The following is a 12,442-nucleotide window of genomic DNA, read 5'->3' on the forward strand; positions in this document are numbered from 1 at the left end:
TTCCCTCGTTATCCCGAATGAGGGTTTGCTGGTAGCAGCCATGACGTCCTATACACTCTTTCTATTGATATCATCTTCCATCTTGAATATTTCTATTTATTACAATATATCATTCCAGAGATTCCAGATGGCCATTTTCCCCCAATACTCAACTCCAAACTAAATATTCAAGCTTCTCTCCAGTGACCTATCCAAACCCCAACCATCTTCCTCCCAGCTCCCAGCTCCCAACCACCATCTATTAAAGCAAAGCAACATCGCCTAGGTAGGTAAACATCAATACATCAACGCACCAAGAGAAGGAAAAAAAAGCAATCAATAGCACGCAGATATACAAATACTATCCACTACACGCACTCCTACTTACACACAACAAACCAAATAATACCCTCGCACCCAATATCCATCCATCCCGCACACGCCTCCCCTCCCATCCCAAAACGGAGAATCAAGAGAAAAAGAATAACCACCAAATAGTTCCTAGCAAGCAAGCAAGATAGACAGGGGCAAAAAAAAGGTACAGGAACGAGAGGGGGTGGCCATCTACAATACCGGGTAAGGCAAGGTGAAAGTCGACACCTCAAAAATTAGAACATACCCCTATACAGATCTACTAGTTCGCGGGGAGCGAGAAATAAAAAAAAATAAAAAAAATGCTACGGCCACGCCACGCCACTTTTTTTCTCCTCTTCACGACTTGTGTGTGTGTGTGTGTGTATCTGCCGATAGTAATACTCCACCCCTTTTTCCCTTTCCTATCCTACTCACCCAAAATTCTTCATTTACACGCCTCTAGGCACGTTTAAATTCTCCGTATCACGTTTCCAGGGTCCTGCACCTTTTGGGCAATAGTACACCTTGCCACATACGAGGGTGTATGTAGAACAAAAAGAAGGCATTCAGCACGATTTATATCAATTGCTATATTCACTCCAAAAGATAAAAAAAAAACCTCACTTCTAAAAAAAATCACTCAGCCAAACATAAAAAAAGGAGCGAATCACACCAAAAGAAAGAAAAGAGAGAACAAATAAAAACCACAGATTGCGTTTAGATAAAGAACCTTGAAATTTCATCATTCGAGCATCGAGACCGTTCAAACAAAAAAGAAGAAGAAATCTACCAGCATAAAAGTAACCAGCGTCCTGCAAAACCCTTCCTCTCCCCTCCACTTTCAGCAGCCCTCAAAGACCAGTTTTACATGATATGACGCCCCTTATAAGTCGACCTTACATAGTATAGAAAACAAAATGATGGCAAACGAGAGAAAGTTCAAACGTTCGAAAAAAAGGAGAAAGATGGAGAGAGACAGAGAGAAAAGAGCAATCTCATGGCTTGGAAAGCGTACAGGCTTTAATGCTTCAGTACCCAGTTATTCGGACAGACCAGAATTGGAAGTGAATCCTCCTCATCTTAAGCAAAAGAAAAAAAAGAAGAAGAAGAAAAGAAGTGAGACCAAAGAAACACATACATCATATACTTGCATGATAACAAAGTCATAAAAAAAAGGAGGGGGGGATCGAACCGACATCACCGTTTCTTAAACGCCTCTCCGTATATGTAGTAGTACTCCGTAGACCGGAACGACCGACCGACCGACTGCTCTCCGGGTTTCCCAATGTATATTTCAAAGACCGGTACGCCAGTTTTGGAAGGGAGGGAGGGTTGAGGATGGGCAGACAGACGCAGCGAGAGATATAGAGGGTAGTATAGAGAAGATGAAGATGAATGATGAAGATGAAAGATGATGATGAAAGATGATGTTGTGGATGCAAATGTAGAGCTAGACGAAGATGAAGATGAGAAAGCTCTCGCGTCTGCCCCGTCTTAACCAGTCGAACTGCCTGCCGCGCCGCCTTCATGACCCCCAGCCAGCCTTTCCCTTTGAACCATGACCCTCTGGTTGCAAATGTCAATAAACATTTCAAACTTTTCAATAATCTTGTCCTTCTCCACCAGCTTGGCCTTGAGCTCATCAATCTCCTTTTGTTTGTCCTCTTCCACCTTCTTCAAGTCCTCACGCGCCTTGGCCAGCTCCCGTCGCAGGTCTGACCGTATCCTGTCTTCGGGCGACGGCTGCGGCTTGGTGTATATGGCCGGCCTGTTTTCCGCCAAGCCAGTAGCTACTTTCTGTGGATTGCGGTTGATGGCTGCCCGAGCATTGTAAATGTCTCTCGGCAGCAAGTGACAGTCAGGATTATCCGTTTGGAGAATCTGCAGTGTTTCAGATACGCCTGCACCTATACATAGGATCGGTTAGCGAGAATTTCCATCCAACAAGATGCCTTTCCCCCCTCTCTCCATCTTCTTTTCGTTTCTCTTCCTTACAAAACAAGCAAGGTGCGGTGTAATACTAACCATTCTCCTTGAGCTGCTTCACAGCAGCAACCATCTTGCTGTCAAGCTTTCTGGCTGCAGGGTGATTCGAGGGGCTCTCGCTCGGTCCATGATTGTGCTGCAAATGCGAGGGGTCGGGTCGGTAACGGATAGTCCATTGGGTCCGTTGCTCGATAGCAAAGAAGCCAAAGGGACAGTCGCATTTCCTAGAAGATGTTTTTCGTTTTCTGAATTCGGGGCTAACTCGGCTCGGTGGCTTGCCAGCTCGGTCACAGACAAACAAGACCTTTTTTAGACCAGGGACGGTTTTCTTGGATCGGCCAATGACGATAGCATAGCCCACCGAGGTGCAGTAACGCAAAACTGCCTTTTGCACAGCTTCTAGTGTTGGATAGCTACCACCTTCGGGGGGTGGTGACATCATCTCTCCCATGGGAGCCACTGCCATTGAATCGTTCATGAGTTTGGATGGAGCCAGTGTGCTGTCCCCTTCCTCACCCTCCTGCTGGGCGTCCATATCTATATCGTCTCCTGCATGACCATCCTGTTGCTGTTGGGGAATAGGCTCAGGTTGCTGGGCCGCAGCGACTCGCATCTGTTGTTGCTGTTGTTGTGCTTGCTGCTGCTGCTGCTGCTGCTGCTGTTGTTGCTGTTGCTGTTGCTGTTGTTGTTGTTGTGCCTGCTGCTGCTGGTGATGCTGCTGCTGTTGGTGCTGTGCCTGAGCCTGAGCCTGAGCTTGGGCTTGATGTTGCTGGTGTTGCACCTGATGTTGCACTTGCTGCTGAACCGGCTGAGGTACCTGCTGCTGGACGGGCTGTTGAGTCTGGGCCTGGGGAAGCTGTAGCTGCTGCCGCGAAGTTTGCTGCTGTTGAGCTTGCTGTGCCGCCTGTTGCTGTTGTTGCTGTTGAGCTTGCTGCTGCTGCTGCTGCTGCTGTTGAGCCGCCTGCTGCTGAGAACGAGAGTGTACATGATGAAGTTGATCTTGTTGATGCTGCTGAGCCTGGTGTGCTTGCTGCTGGACCTGATGTGCCTGATGCGCTTGATGTCCCGGGTGGGAGGGATGAGTCTGATGTGCCTGCTGGTGCTGAGCATAAGCAGGATGATGAGGTTGCTGCTGCTGCTGAGAGTGATGTTGCTGAGCCGCCTGCTGGGCCTGCTGTTGTTGAACCGCCTGCTGCTGCTGAACCGCCTGTTGGGCCTGCTGCTGCTGATGGTGCTGTTGTTGTTGCTGCTGCGCGTGGCCCGGATGGCCGCCCAATGCCTGCTGCGACGGATGCTGCTGATGCTGCTGCGGATGATGCTGCGGATGGTGTTGCTGGTGCGAGAGGATGGAGTCGTGGGCGACGGACTGGGTCATGGAGCCCGGGAAGAGCATCGGCGGCGGGTTCGACTGCGGCTGGATCTGCTGGCGCGGCGGAGCGGTGCGCTGGCGCGGCACGCTGATGGCGTTGGGCACATGGACGTTTGGCGCCCGCGACGAGGCGCTCGCGACACTTGCGTTGACGGACGCGGGCGTGTTGAAGAGGTGCTGGTGCTGGGCATACGCGCTCGACGGCTGCTGCGGATAGGCCTGCGACTGGTACGGCGAGGCGGCCTGGGGCGCCGGCGACTGCTTGTTCGGCTGGTTTGCGTGCGCCGGGGGGAAGCCCACGCTGCGTCTGTTGAAGGTGGCCTGCGGGAAACTCAGGCCATGCGCGTTGGACCCGGACGGGCCCAGGCCGGACATGATGGCGCTGGCGATGCGGCGAGCAGCAGCACGAGAGACGCGGCGGCTCTGTCTCTATCTCGATCTCGGTCTCGTCTCGACAGAGTCGCGAAACACGCAATCGCACCCTCCGGCGGCGGCAGGGCGTGAGTCGAAGCGTCGTCAGCCGCCCGTCGCGGCTTTCGGATCGGTCGATCGCGACGGTCGGCGTCGAAGCGCTGCCGATTCTCTTTCGATCGGACAACCTCGTTCTTCTTGTCCCGGCAAACGAGATCCAGAAATCTGGTTCCTCGATCTTCTATTTTTTTTTTTTCCCACAGCGACGAGCAAACCCGGAATCCTGGTTCGGGGGTGTCGTTAATGGGGCTGGCAGAGGCGTGCAAAGCGTGGAGGTGCGCGCTGGGTATAGGAGGTGTGGGCAGAATGACGAAGGGAAAAAAATAAATAAAAAAGGCAAACTGGTGTGCGTTGGGGAACCTTGGGGGGTTGAGAGAGGGGGTTTGATAATGGAGAGGGGGGGGGGGGGGTCTTTTGACAAGCACGAGCAGCAAGATCTAAGATGGAGGGGGAGGGGGGCGAGGCTTTACCTACTAGGTTTTCTCTTTTTTTCCTGGCTGTCTGTCCTCTTCTGCGATTCAAATCCCGGTTGCGTCGTCGTCACAGTGGGCTCCCACGGCTGGGGGGGGGCGTTTTTTTCTCTCTCTTCGGTCCCTTGGCTTTTCTTCTTGCGCGTTGCTTTTTTTTTTTTTTTTTTTGCTCTGCCTGGCATGGATTTGCGATGGGATGGGAATTTATTATGGGCTGGGCTCAGAATGGGGGCCGTGGCCGGCAATTTTTGATCAATTGTGCTTCCTCACGCCCAATTCGCTGGAGCCGGGCAGGGGGGGTCGCTCCCTTTGCGCACTGTGCGCTGCGTCGGCACTGCCCCCCCCAGCTCTGCTGCCTGCGCTGCTGGTGCTTTTGCCGTACCACCAGGTAGAGCGGTACGCGGAAGCACTAGCAGCGGTACATGGGCGGCGCGGTAGCTGTATACTTTACTTGCACTAGCACCTCCCATGTTTCTGGCTGTTTGGGGCCCTGGAAGAACAAAAACCAAACGATCGTGACACATCGTGGCAGCACAAACAGAGTTTAACCGCCATCGCGCTGGGACCCTGTCGCTGCCCAAGGCCGCTGGGTCTGGGTCGCACGGGGGGTTGAGCCCAGCAGCAGCGCAGATGCGCTCCAGCTCCTGTTCAGCCCTATCCGCCAGCCGCATCGAAAAGGCCGCATCCCCCAAGAATCCTTCAGCGTCACGCATCCGGGCGGCCGTGGACGTAGCACGAACTGCTTCGCGCACGCCGTACGATGCTTCTGTGCTTCTGTGCTGCGAGTTCCCTTTGGGCTGGCCAGTCTGTCACGGGTACCTGGGCCGCGAGGTACTGGCCGCCGTACCGCGGTACCTTGGTCGACAACTCTGGCTCGCCTGACGCTTGTTCCAGCGCTGCGCCGTCATCATACCGACAGCGTGCCAAGTATAGTACATGCCAGACCTCTCTCTCTTGTGCTCCCTTGCTTTCTTCCCACGGGCTCCGATAGTCTGCATTTCAAATCGCCCAGCGCCGTCAAATCACCGCCTCCAGAACGCCCTTCCGCCCCGGCGCCCCTAAAAAAAACCCCCGCTACGCCGGCCAACTTTGCGTCTGCGCCATGTGATGTCAGCCTGCCTAGGGACAAAAACCACCAGCTAAAAAAAAAAAACTTACGTGAGCGCCCGCCCAATCCCATGCCGCCATCCATGCATTGGCTGGCGCCCACAGGTGCCGAGCGAGTCCCCCAGCACAAGGACACAGTGCCGGAAACGCTGCGCCAAGTCTTGGCTTTGAAAGCGGGACCTGGCGTTGAAACAGGTCACCTGCTGAGATCCAAATTTTGCATTTGCAACAGCAAAAAGAGGAATTCTGCCGCTTGGGTTTTTAACGATCCAAGGGAGCGCGACCCCGGCCAGCATGCCACCGCGGTGGATCGCACAGCTGAGATGAGATGCCTGGCATGTTTCATCTCCCTCTGTGCAAGTACGAGCGTGATACGCGCTACTGGCTATAAAAAGGCTGCTTTGTAAACCGGTATTGTCTTCTGCGCCACAAGCAGGAAAAGATGGCAAAAAACGCCATTTCCTCCCTTGAACGTTTTTTTCGACGTGGGACTTTTCGGGCTTGGCCACACGGCCCGTCAGCATCCAGACCATGTACGGGCACAGCCACTGCCGTCACTTTGTTTGCTGTTCTAATGCATCTGCTGCAGCATCTCTCACCTTGATGTTTCGTTTCTAACGGATTAGCGATAAAGTGATGAATGGCGTAGAAGAAAAAAAAAGAGACGTAAAGAAAAATAGAAAGGAACTGTAAGACAAATAATACGAGGGAAAAAACAAGAGCAAGATACTGTAGACAAAAAAGACAGGCGCATCTATAACGGAATGAGGTATGAATTTCATTTCTCTCAGCAACAACTCATATACGTCACCTCCATCCCTTGCCGCTACGTTCTGCCCAATGTCTACCCAACGCTGCGCACATCACTTTCTGCAATGTGAATGCATGCAGCCCAATGCCGCCCCGTAAATATTGGACTGGACTACTCTCGGTGTATATCAAATCATTATATCCATCTCTTCGTGGTCAAAAATATCCAAAAATGCGCCTCGCCTGTTTCTCGCTCGCTTATGGCATGTCTAAACATTATTTAATGACCCATGCAAAAAAACACAAACAAAAAGAAAGAAGAAGAGGAGAAAGAAGAAGAAAGAATCCGCCGGCTGAGAGGGTATGAAACATCTATAAAAACAAAAGGGATAACAGAAAAAACAAGACAAGGAGAGCAGGGCGGTGACAGCGGTAGAGATCACACATATACAGGCGTATACAAGTATAAATCATCAATCACCGCCGCCGCCATCCGACGGACGTTTCCTCTTCCGCGGCCGCCGGCCCTGGTTCCCCCTCGCCATCGACAAAGTGTCCCTTTTCAATCTGGTGCTGTCGTAGGTTATCCGCGCGTTTGCTGTACTGGCTCGTGCAGCCGGGATACGGGCATCGGAATATCTGCGGGTTCTCGCTGTGTATCGTCTTCATATGCTTGGCCATGCTGCCCACAAACCACCTGGGATCGCCCTTGGGCCGGTAGCCGCATATCTCGCAGCAGCTGTCAGACTCGACCTTTGCCGCCGCCGCCGCCGCTGCTGCTGCTGCTGCTGAAGGCGGCTCTGGTTTGCTGGGTGCAGAGGCATTCGGCGATATCAGCGGATCTTCCAGGCCCAGAGGCGCTGCAGGTGTGGCTGCAAACGCTGCTGACTCGATCGTTGGCTCTGGCGTCCACTCTGCCGCGCCCGTGAGTGGGGCCCCGACCGCAGGCGCCGACTCGGGCATATCAATATCGGCGTCTGGGTTGAGATTCACCATGGACTCGAAATCGAAGCCGTACATGATGGCATCGAGTGCTTCAGTGGAAAGGCCCGATGCTTCTACCCCTGTCCGAACAGGCACAACTGCCGAGCTTCTACCAGGCTCGCTAATAAGCGAGTTCATGAGTTGGATGCCGCATCGATGATAAGTTGACCGAGAGCTGGAAAAGGGTCTTTGCGCGTATAGCTGATCGGTATTCTGTCGAACCACTTCGATAAACTCGTCAAAAAACACATCGGACGGGAGATAGGTCTAGATGTTTGCATCTCATGTTAGCCCCCCATGCATACATGTGTGCTTTTTTTGGAAATAAAAAGTGGCTCTGTCTCTTCTTACCTTCCCGGCTTGCATCAGCTCCAACTCCAGCCGCCGCACGGTTCCCACTCCACCCGAGTTGACCTGGCCAATAAGTTGATCCATGCCAAGTTCAGATCCTGGAAAATGAGAGTATTGATGAGAAAAGATATTTTCAATCATGAATCTAGCGGCAATGGCAAACGGAGAATCGGCACTCGCTGCAAGGCTGTCCTTGTAGTGGTGGTCGGCAAGTCCAGAGGGCTGTGTTCTATAGCTGCGTTCACGTAGCGTTTCGTACTCGAGCTCTACAGTTTCAAAAGGTTAGCCTCCCAAGTGAAAGTCAGAGGAATAAGAGAGTGGAACGGTTTAAAAGGTCAAGTGAGCGTACCATCCAAAAAGTATGCCGCGAGCAGTACCAATGGATCAGACGTCAATCCATGCAGAGAATATTCCGGTTGCTTGCCCTTTGCGTCTGGGATGGGCGGGCTCAATTGCAGTATTTGGATAATCTCGGTGTTGCCTACATCACTGTGCTCCCAAAGGGTAATGACGACTTCAATGAAGGATGTCCGGTCAGGTTCTGAGAACCAGCTGCTATACAAAAGTGCCTGCTTGAAAAGAGCGGCAGCATGTTTTGAGGCGTCGTGTTCATGGATCACCAGAGACAGAGAGAAGACAATGTGGACAAAGCATAAGAGGTCCAGAGGTGATGCATTTTGGCGGCCTTCTATGACGTCTGCCATTGTTTCCAAACCGGCTGCCGCGACAGAAGAGAGAGACATTTGGCATAGCTTCTTCACGAGAGCATTCTGGTTGATGGTCTCGAGTTTGTTCCTGGAGTCGGCAATGTGCATCCGTAGTGCGTCTTGGACTGATCTGGCAAGAGACTGTGAGTACCTAATAGTATCGAGGCCAGAAGAGGCGGCATTGTGTAGTAGAGCTGGCTCAGAGGTCTGTTGTTGTGGCGGCGGCGGCGGCGGCGGTGGCGGGGGTGGTGATAGTTGTGATGTTAGGGCAAGGTTGATGGAGTTGGTTGAGGGTAACGGAGGTCCAATCGGCATTTGGAATGGTATATCGGTGTTGAATGAAAAGGCAGATTGGTCCAGGCTCATGTGAGCTTGAGTCTTTTGAGGATCCATGGTGGTGGGAATGTCATCAAACATGGGAATGTCAGCAGGAAGCTCTGACGGACACGAGTTGGCAACCATGTTTTCAAACTCTGAGTTGCTGAAAGGAATAGGTCTTGTCGAGATGGTGTTGGTAGTAGAAGTAGTAAAGGGACCCGAGGGTAGAAGGCTCTGAGGACTAATGAGGTCGTCAGGTGACGTCAAGGCTGACTCGAAGCCGGATGTCTTTGTCCATCCACTGGACCAGCCCGACATGGGCGAGATGTTATAGCTGGCGGTGCTATTGGTGCTGTCGGTGCTGTCTGTGCTGGCGGTCGACCGGACAGAAGAGCTCGGGGCCAGGGCCTTGCTTCGACGGCTTGCTTGAGGGCCTCGAAACTGGTCCAGGTGCGTGTTGACCTGCAGTGTTGGACGATCAACCAACCTTGGATTCATGGGCTTCATGAGGCTTTGTGGCGCCACAGTTGGGGGAGATGGTGGTGACGGCCTCCAATTTATGAAATCTGCTTCCATAGTCGACGGCAGCGGTACGGCTCCCGGGTGGGAGCCTGGTGGTGAGATGGGGAATGTGGATGGGGGGAGACAGGGGACCATCCCAGGGGCGGGTATAGCCTCTGTCTCGGTCTCACACTCCGGGATAGTGGGGAGCAGCACCTCGCTCGAACCGATCTCATGTATCTCGGTCGAGAAGAGCTCGGCCTGCAGAGGCAGAGGCGTAGGCGTGGCGGGCGTGAAGACGGACTCGTAACTCGGAGGCTCTTGCTCGTCCTCGCCCCCAGCGCCGCCGCTGGCAACTGTGCCTGTGCCTATCCCCATGGAGGCGGCCAGAGCAAGGCCCTGAGACTTTGGCTTGTGGCCCAACGAGCTGAAGAAGCTCCTTGCCATGGTGACAATCTTCCTCCTCTTGGACGTGTGCCCCAGACAGCGCCTGCACTTGACATCGCTGAGCTGCTCGGGCTTCTCGCAGTCGTAGCACCAGTACTCCCCCCCGGCGAGGTGGTCGCATGAATACAGGTGTTGGAGCATGAGCTCATGGTTGGGGAATCTCTTCCGGCAACGAAGCAGCGGGCACTCCCGCCGCTCCTCTGGGGTCATCTTCTGGCAGGCATTGCGTTTGACGGCCGCCCATACAATGAATCTGTGCAAGGCACACTCGTCGCTCGAAGTATTGCGTGAGCTTCATGGCGACAGTCAGCATATAACAGCATGGTGAAGTAAGGGGGAAATAGGGAGGCAGTGAGGAACAGGAAATAGACAACATGTAAAAAAAAAAAAAAAAAAAAAAAAAAAAAAAAAAACAGATATATTCTCCTCATGACTCAGGAGCACTCTTCACTTACACACACGAAGTCGGCATCTCGTCGTCGACGGACGAAGTCACTGAGGATGCTGAACAGCTGCTGCTGGAAGCAATTGTCGACGTCCGCCTTGGACCCAGACGACCGCCGGTTGGGCTACGGACCAGACGCCGGAGGGCTAAAGCGCCGGCGACGCCAGGGTCGTCGAGCTTCTTGTTTTCCATGGCGGTCTGAAAGGCCTATGCCCCGGACCAGGTTGTTTCGTCGTAGGTATGGTTATGGGGCAAAAGTAGAGTAAAAAAAAAAGGTCACCAAAACAAGGCCCCCTTCGTTGTGTGTGGAGATGCTCGTCTCTGGTAAGGGGAAGCAGGACGAAACAAGACAAGACAAAAAAAAGACAATGTGGCAAAAAAAAAAAATGTAAGAAGGTCAGAGTAAAAGGAAACGGCCTCCTTCAGGCACCGTCCATGGTGTTTTTGTTTCCTTGTCCAGATCGCAATAGGCGTTGAGAGCTGGGCTGGAGCCTTGGAGGCAGCTTTGGCTGTCCTACGAGCAGCGAATGAGACGAAGACGTCTAGGACTTTGCCGGGCAGCCAGAGTAGGACTCGGGGCAGGGGTATCCCTTTTCTGGTGTGTGACCGCGGCTGATGCAGCGTCTGGCTCGACTTCTGCAGTTGGCCCTGTGGGCGAGGCGACAGACAGAGGCCGTGGAGGGGGGAGAGAATCCCTCGTGCCCCCCCAATGGGCAGAATGGGCCTATTCGCGGTGGTCTGCCAGGCTGATCCCTGCGCCAGTGCCCCCCCAAAATCGGCGGCCCCCCCAGACTGTGGCTTGAGCACGCTGAGCATTATGCGTAGGTACATGGGACGTTGGTCCTCACTGTCCATCTGTATGAAGCGTGTAACCAAACAGCGCTGTAGTCAGCCGGCATCACGGGCGTCTGCGATGCTGAGACGAACGAGGGAGCCCATCCCATCCCATCCACCGCGAGGCGTCTTTTGCGCCATCTGGCTGTTAGTGCCAGTCTAGGCGTTGCCGACAACGGGCTCGTATGTCTCAATGCAATGTGAAGCAAGAAAACAAGAAAGCAGCGCCATAAGCTGCTAATCGACGCTCAGCACTGCTAGCAGCCGGTAGTGCCCATCAGATCGCGCCGCCAAAAGGGCAATCCCGTGAGCATCTGGGCCTAGGCTAACCGGCTGGCTACTGCGCCACATCCAGGCACAAACCAGAGATAAAGCTGAGGCGCAGAGCGGCGCTAGTATCTGACCATGGATGAATTGAATGAACCAGCAAAGCAAAGCCGGCATCATCGCGTCTCTCGCCATGCAGGGAAGCGGCAGCAGGAATAATCGCCAACGATGACGTTTTTGATTGGCTTCCTCTTGTCTCTTTTTTTTTTTTTTTCTAGTGCCCGTTTTCGTCCGTGGTTCGTCTCAGATTCGATCACGATCTCTCCCTCTTGCCCTGCCTCTTTTTTGTTTTTGTTTTTTTTTCTCTCCGTGCAGGGGATTCTCTCCATCATCTTACACGAGACGAGCAACCCTCTCAAGAGACTGACTGGACCCATTTTAAGAGCCTCTTCCAGCTCCAGCTCCACTCCGCTCGCCCATTGACCTCTGGCTGCCACCGCCAAAACCTGAACTGAAAGCCGTGACCGCTCTTCGGCAGCTGATGATGACGCCCGGCGCCCCTTATTAGGTCTTGATGTTGTCTTGACCAAGCCCAAGTCATACAAATCGTCCATGTAGAGGCACATGATGAATGCATCGTGCTCCCTACACATGCATAGGTATTACATGCTTTGGCGTCGTATTTTGCTGGCATTCATGTGGTGAAGCCACGTCAACTCTTCCAAGTGGGGGGGGAAGCAAGCATTGGATGATTTTGCTGTGATTGCCGCAGGGACAGCTGCTAGTATGGCCTATTGCCTATTCCAGACAGCATTGTATTGGGTGTGATCCTGGAAAACTGCCGCCCAACGATGCTGAATTCTTGGGCTTTCTCCTCTCCTCTTCTCTTTCCCCTCTCAACTACCGTCCAACAGCAAAAGAGAGAAAGACAAAAAAAGGTTGATCCGACATACCCACCTTCTCGCGCTCGTTCCTGGCCCAGTGCCACCGAAACACAAGAGGAAATCCTTCTCGCGTCCCCTCGCACCACTCAAGGCGTCCTCAACCCCCCCCTAACAGATCCTCCATGTACCTAATCGTAGTACTGCTTCGTGAGTGGCGA

General features: G+C 53.2%; 3 protein-coding genes across 4 annotated transcripts; 1 reads left to right on the plus strand and 2 right to left on the minus strand.

The window, feature by feature from the left end:
* Positions 1-4,076: 4,076 nt before the first annotated feature.
* TrAtP1_001291 (uncharacterized protein) lies at positions 4,077-5,511 on the plus strand (the record flags this gene model as incomplete). The annotated part of the gene is made up of 2 exons (XM_066110927.1): positions 4,077-4,245; positions 5,162-5,511. The coding sequence occupies 2 exons, from the start codon at positions 4,077-4,079 to the stop codon at positions 5,509-5,511; spliced, it is 519 nt and encodes a 172-aa protein (XP_065967000.1).
* A 971-nt stretch (positions 5,512-6,482) lies between these two features.
* Positions 6,483-11,257, minus strand: TrAtP1_001292 (uncharacterized protein). 2 transcript variants are annotated; one of them, XM_014086163.2, is made up of 4 exons: positions 10,250-11,257; positions 8,171-10,086; positions 7,822-8,087; positions 6,483-7,737 (listed from the first exon to the last, which is right to left on the minus strand). In XM_014086163.2, exons 1-4 carry the CDS (start codon positions 10,429-10,431, stop codon positions 6,964-6,966), a joined length of 3,138 nt encoding a protein of 1,045 aa, XP_013941638.2. In that variant the 5' UTR covers positions 10,432-11,257; the 3' UTR covers positions 6,483-6,963. The 2 variants fall into 2 exon arrangements, with proteins under 2 accessions (XP_013941638.2, XP_065967001.1); XM_066110928.1 differs by lacking the exon at positions 10,250-11,257 and having other exon boundaries at positions 8,171-10,172.
* A 259-nt stretch (positions 11,258-11,516) lies between these two features.
* On the minus strand, positions 11,517-11,993 carry TrAtP1_001293 (uncharacterized protein; the record flags this gene model as incomplete). The annotated part of the gene is made up of 1 exon (XM_066110929.1): positions 11,517-11,993. One exon carries the CDS (start codon positions 11,991-11,993, stop codon positions 11,517-11,519), a length of 477 nt encoding a protein of 158 aa, XP_065967002.1.
* Positions 11,994-12,442: the final 449 nt, after the last annotated feature.

The sequence above is a fragment of the Trichoderma atroviride genome, chromosome 1 (genome assembly GCF_020647795.1).
Source record: "Trichoderma atroviride chromosome 1, complete sequence".
Taxonomy (NCBI): domain Eukaryota; kingdom Fungi; phylum Ascomycota; class Sordariomycetes; order Hypocreales; family Hypocreaceae; genus Trichoderma; species Trichoderma atroviride.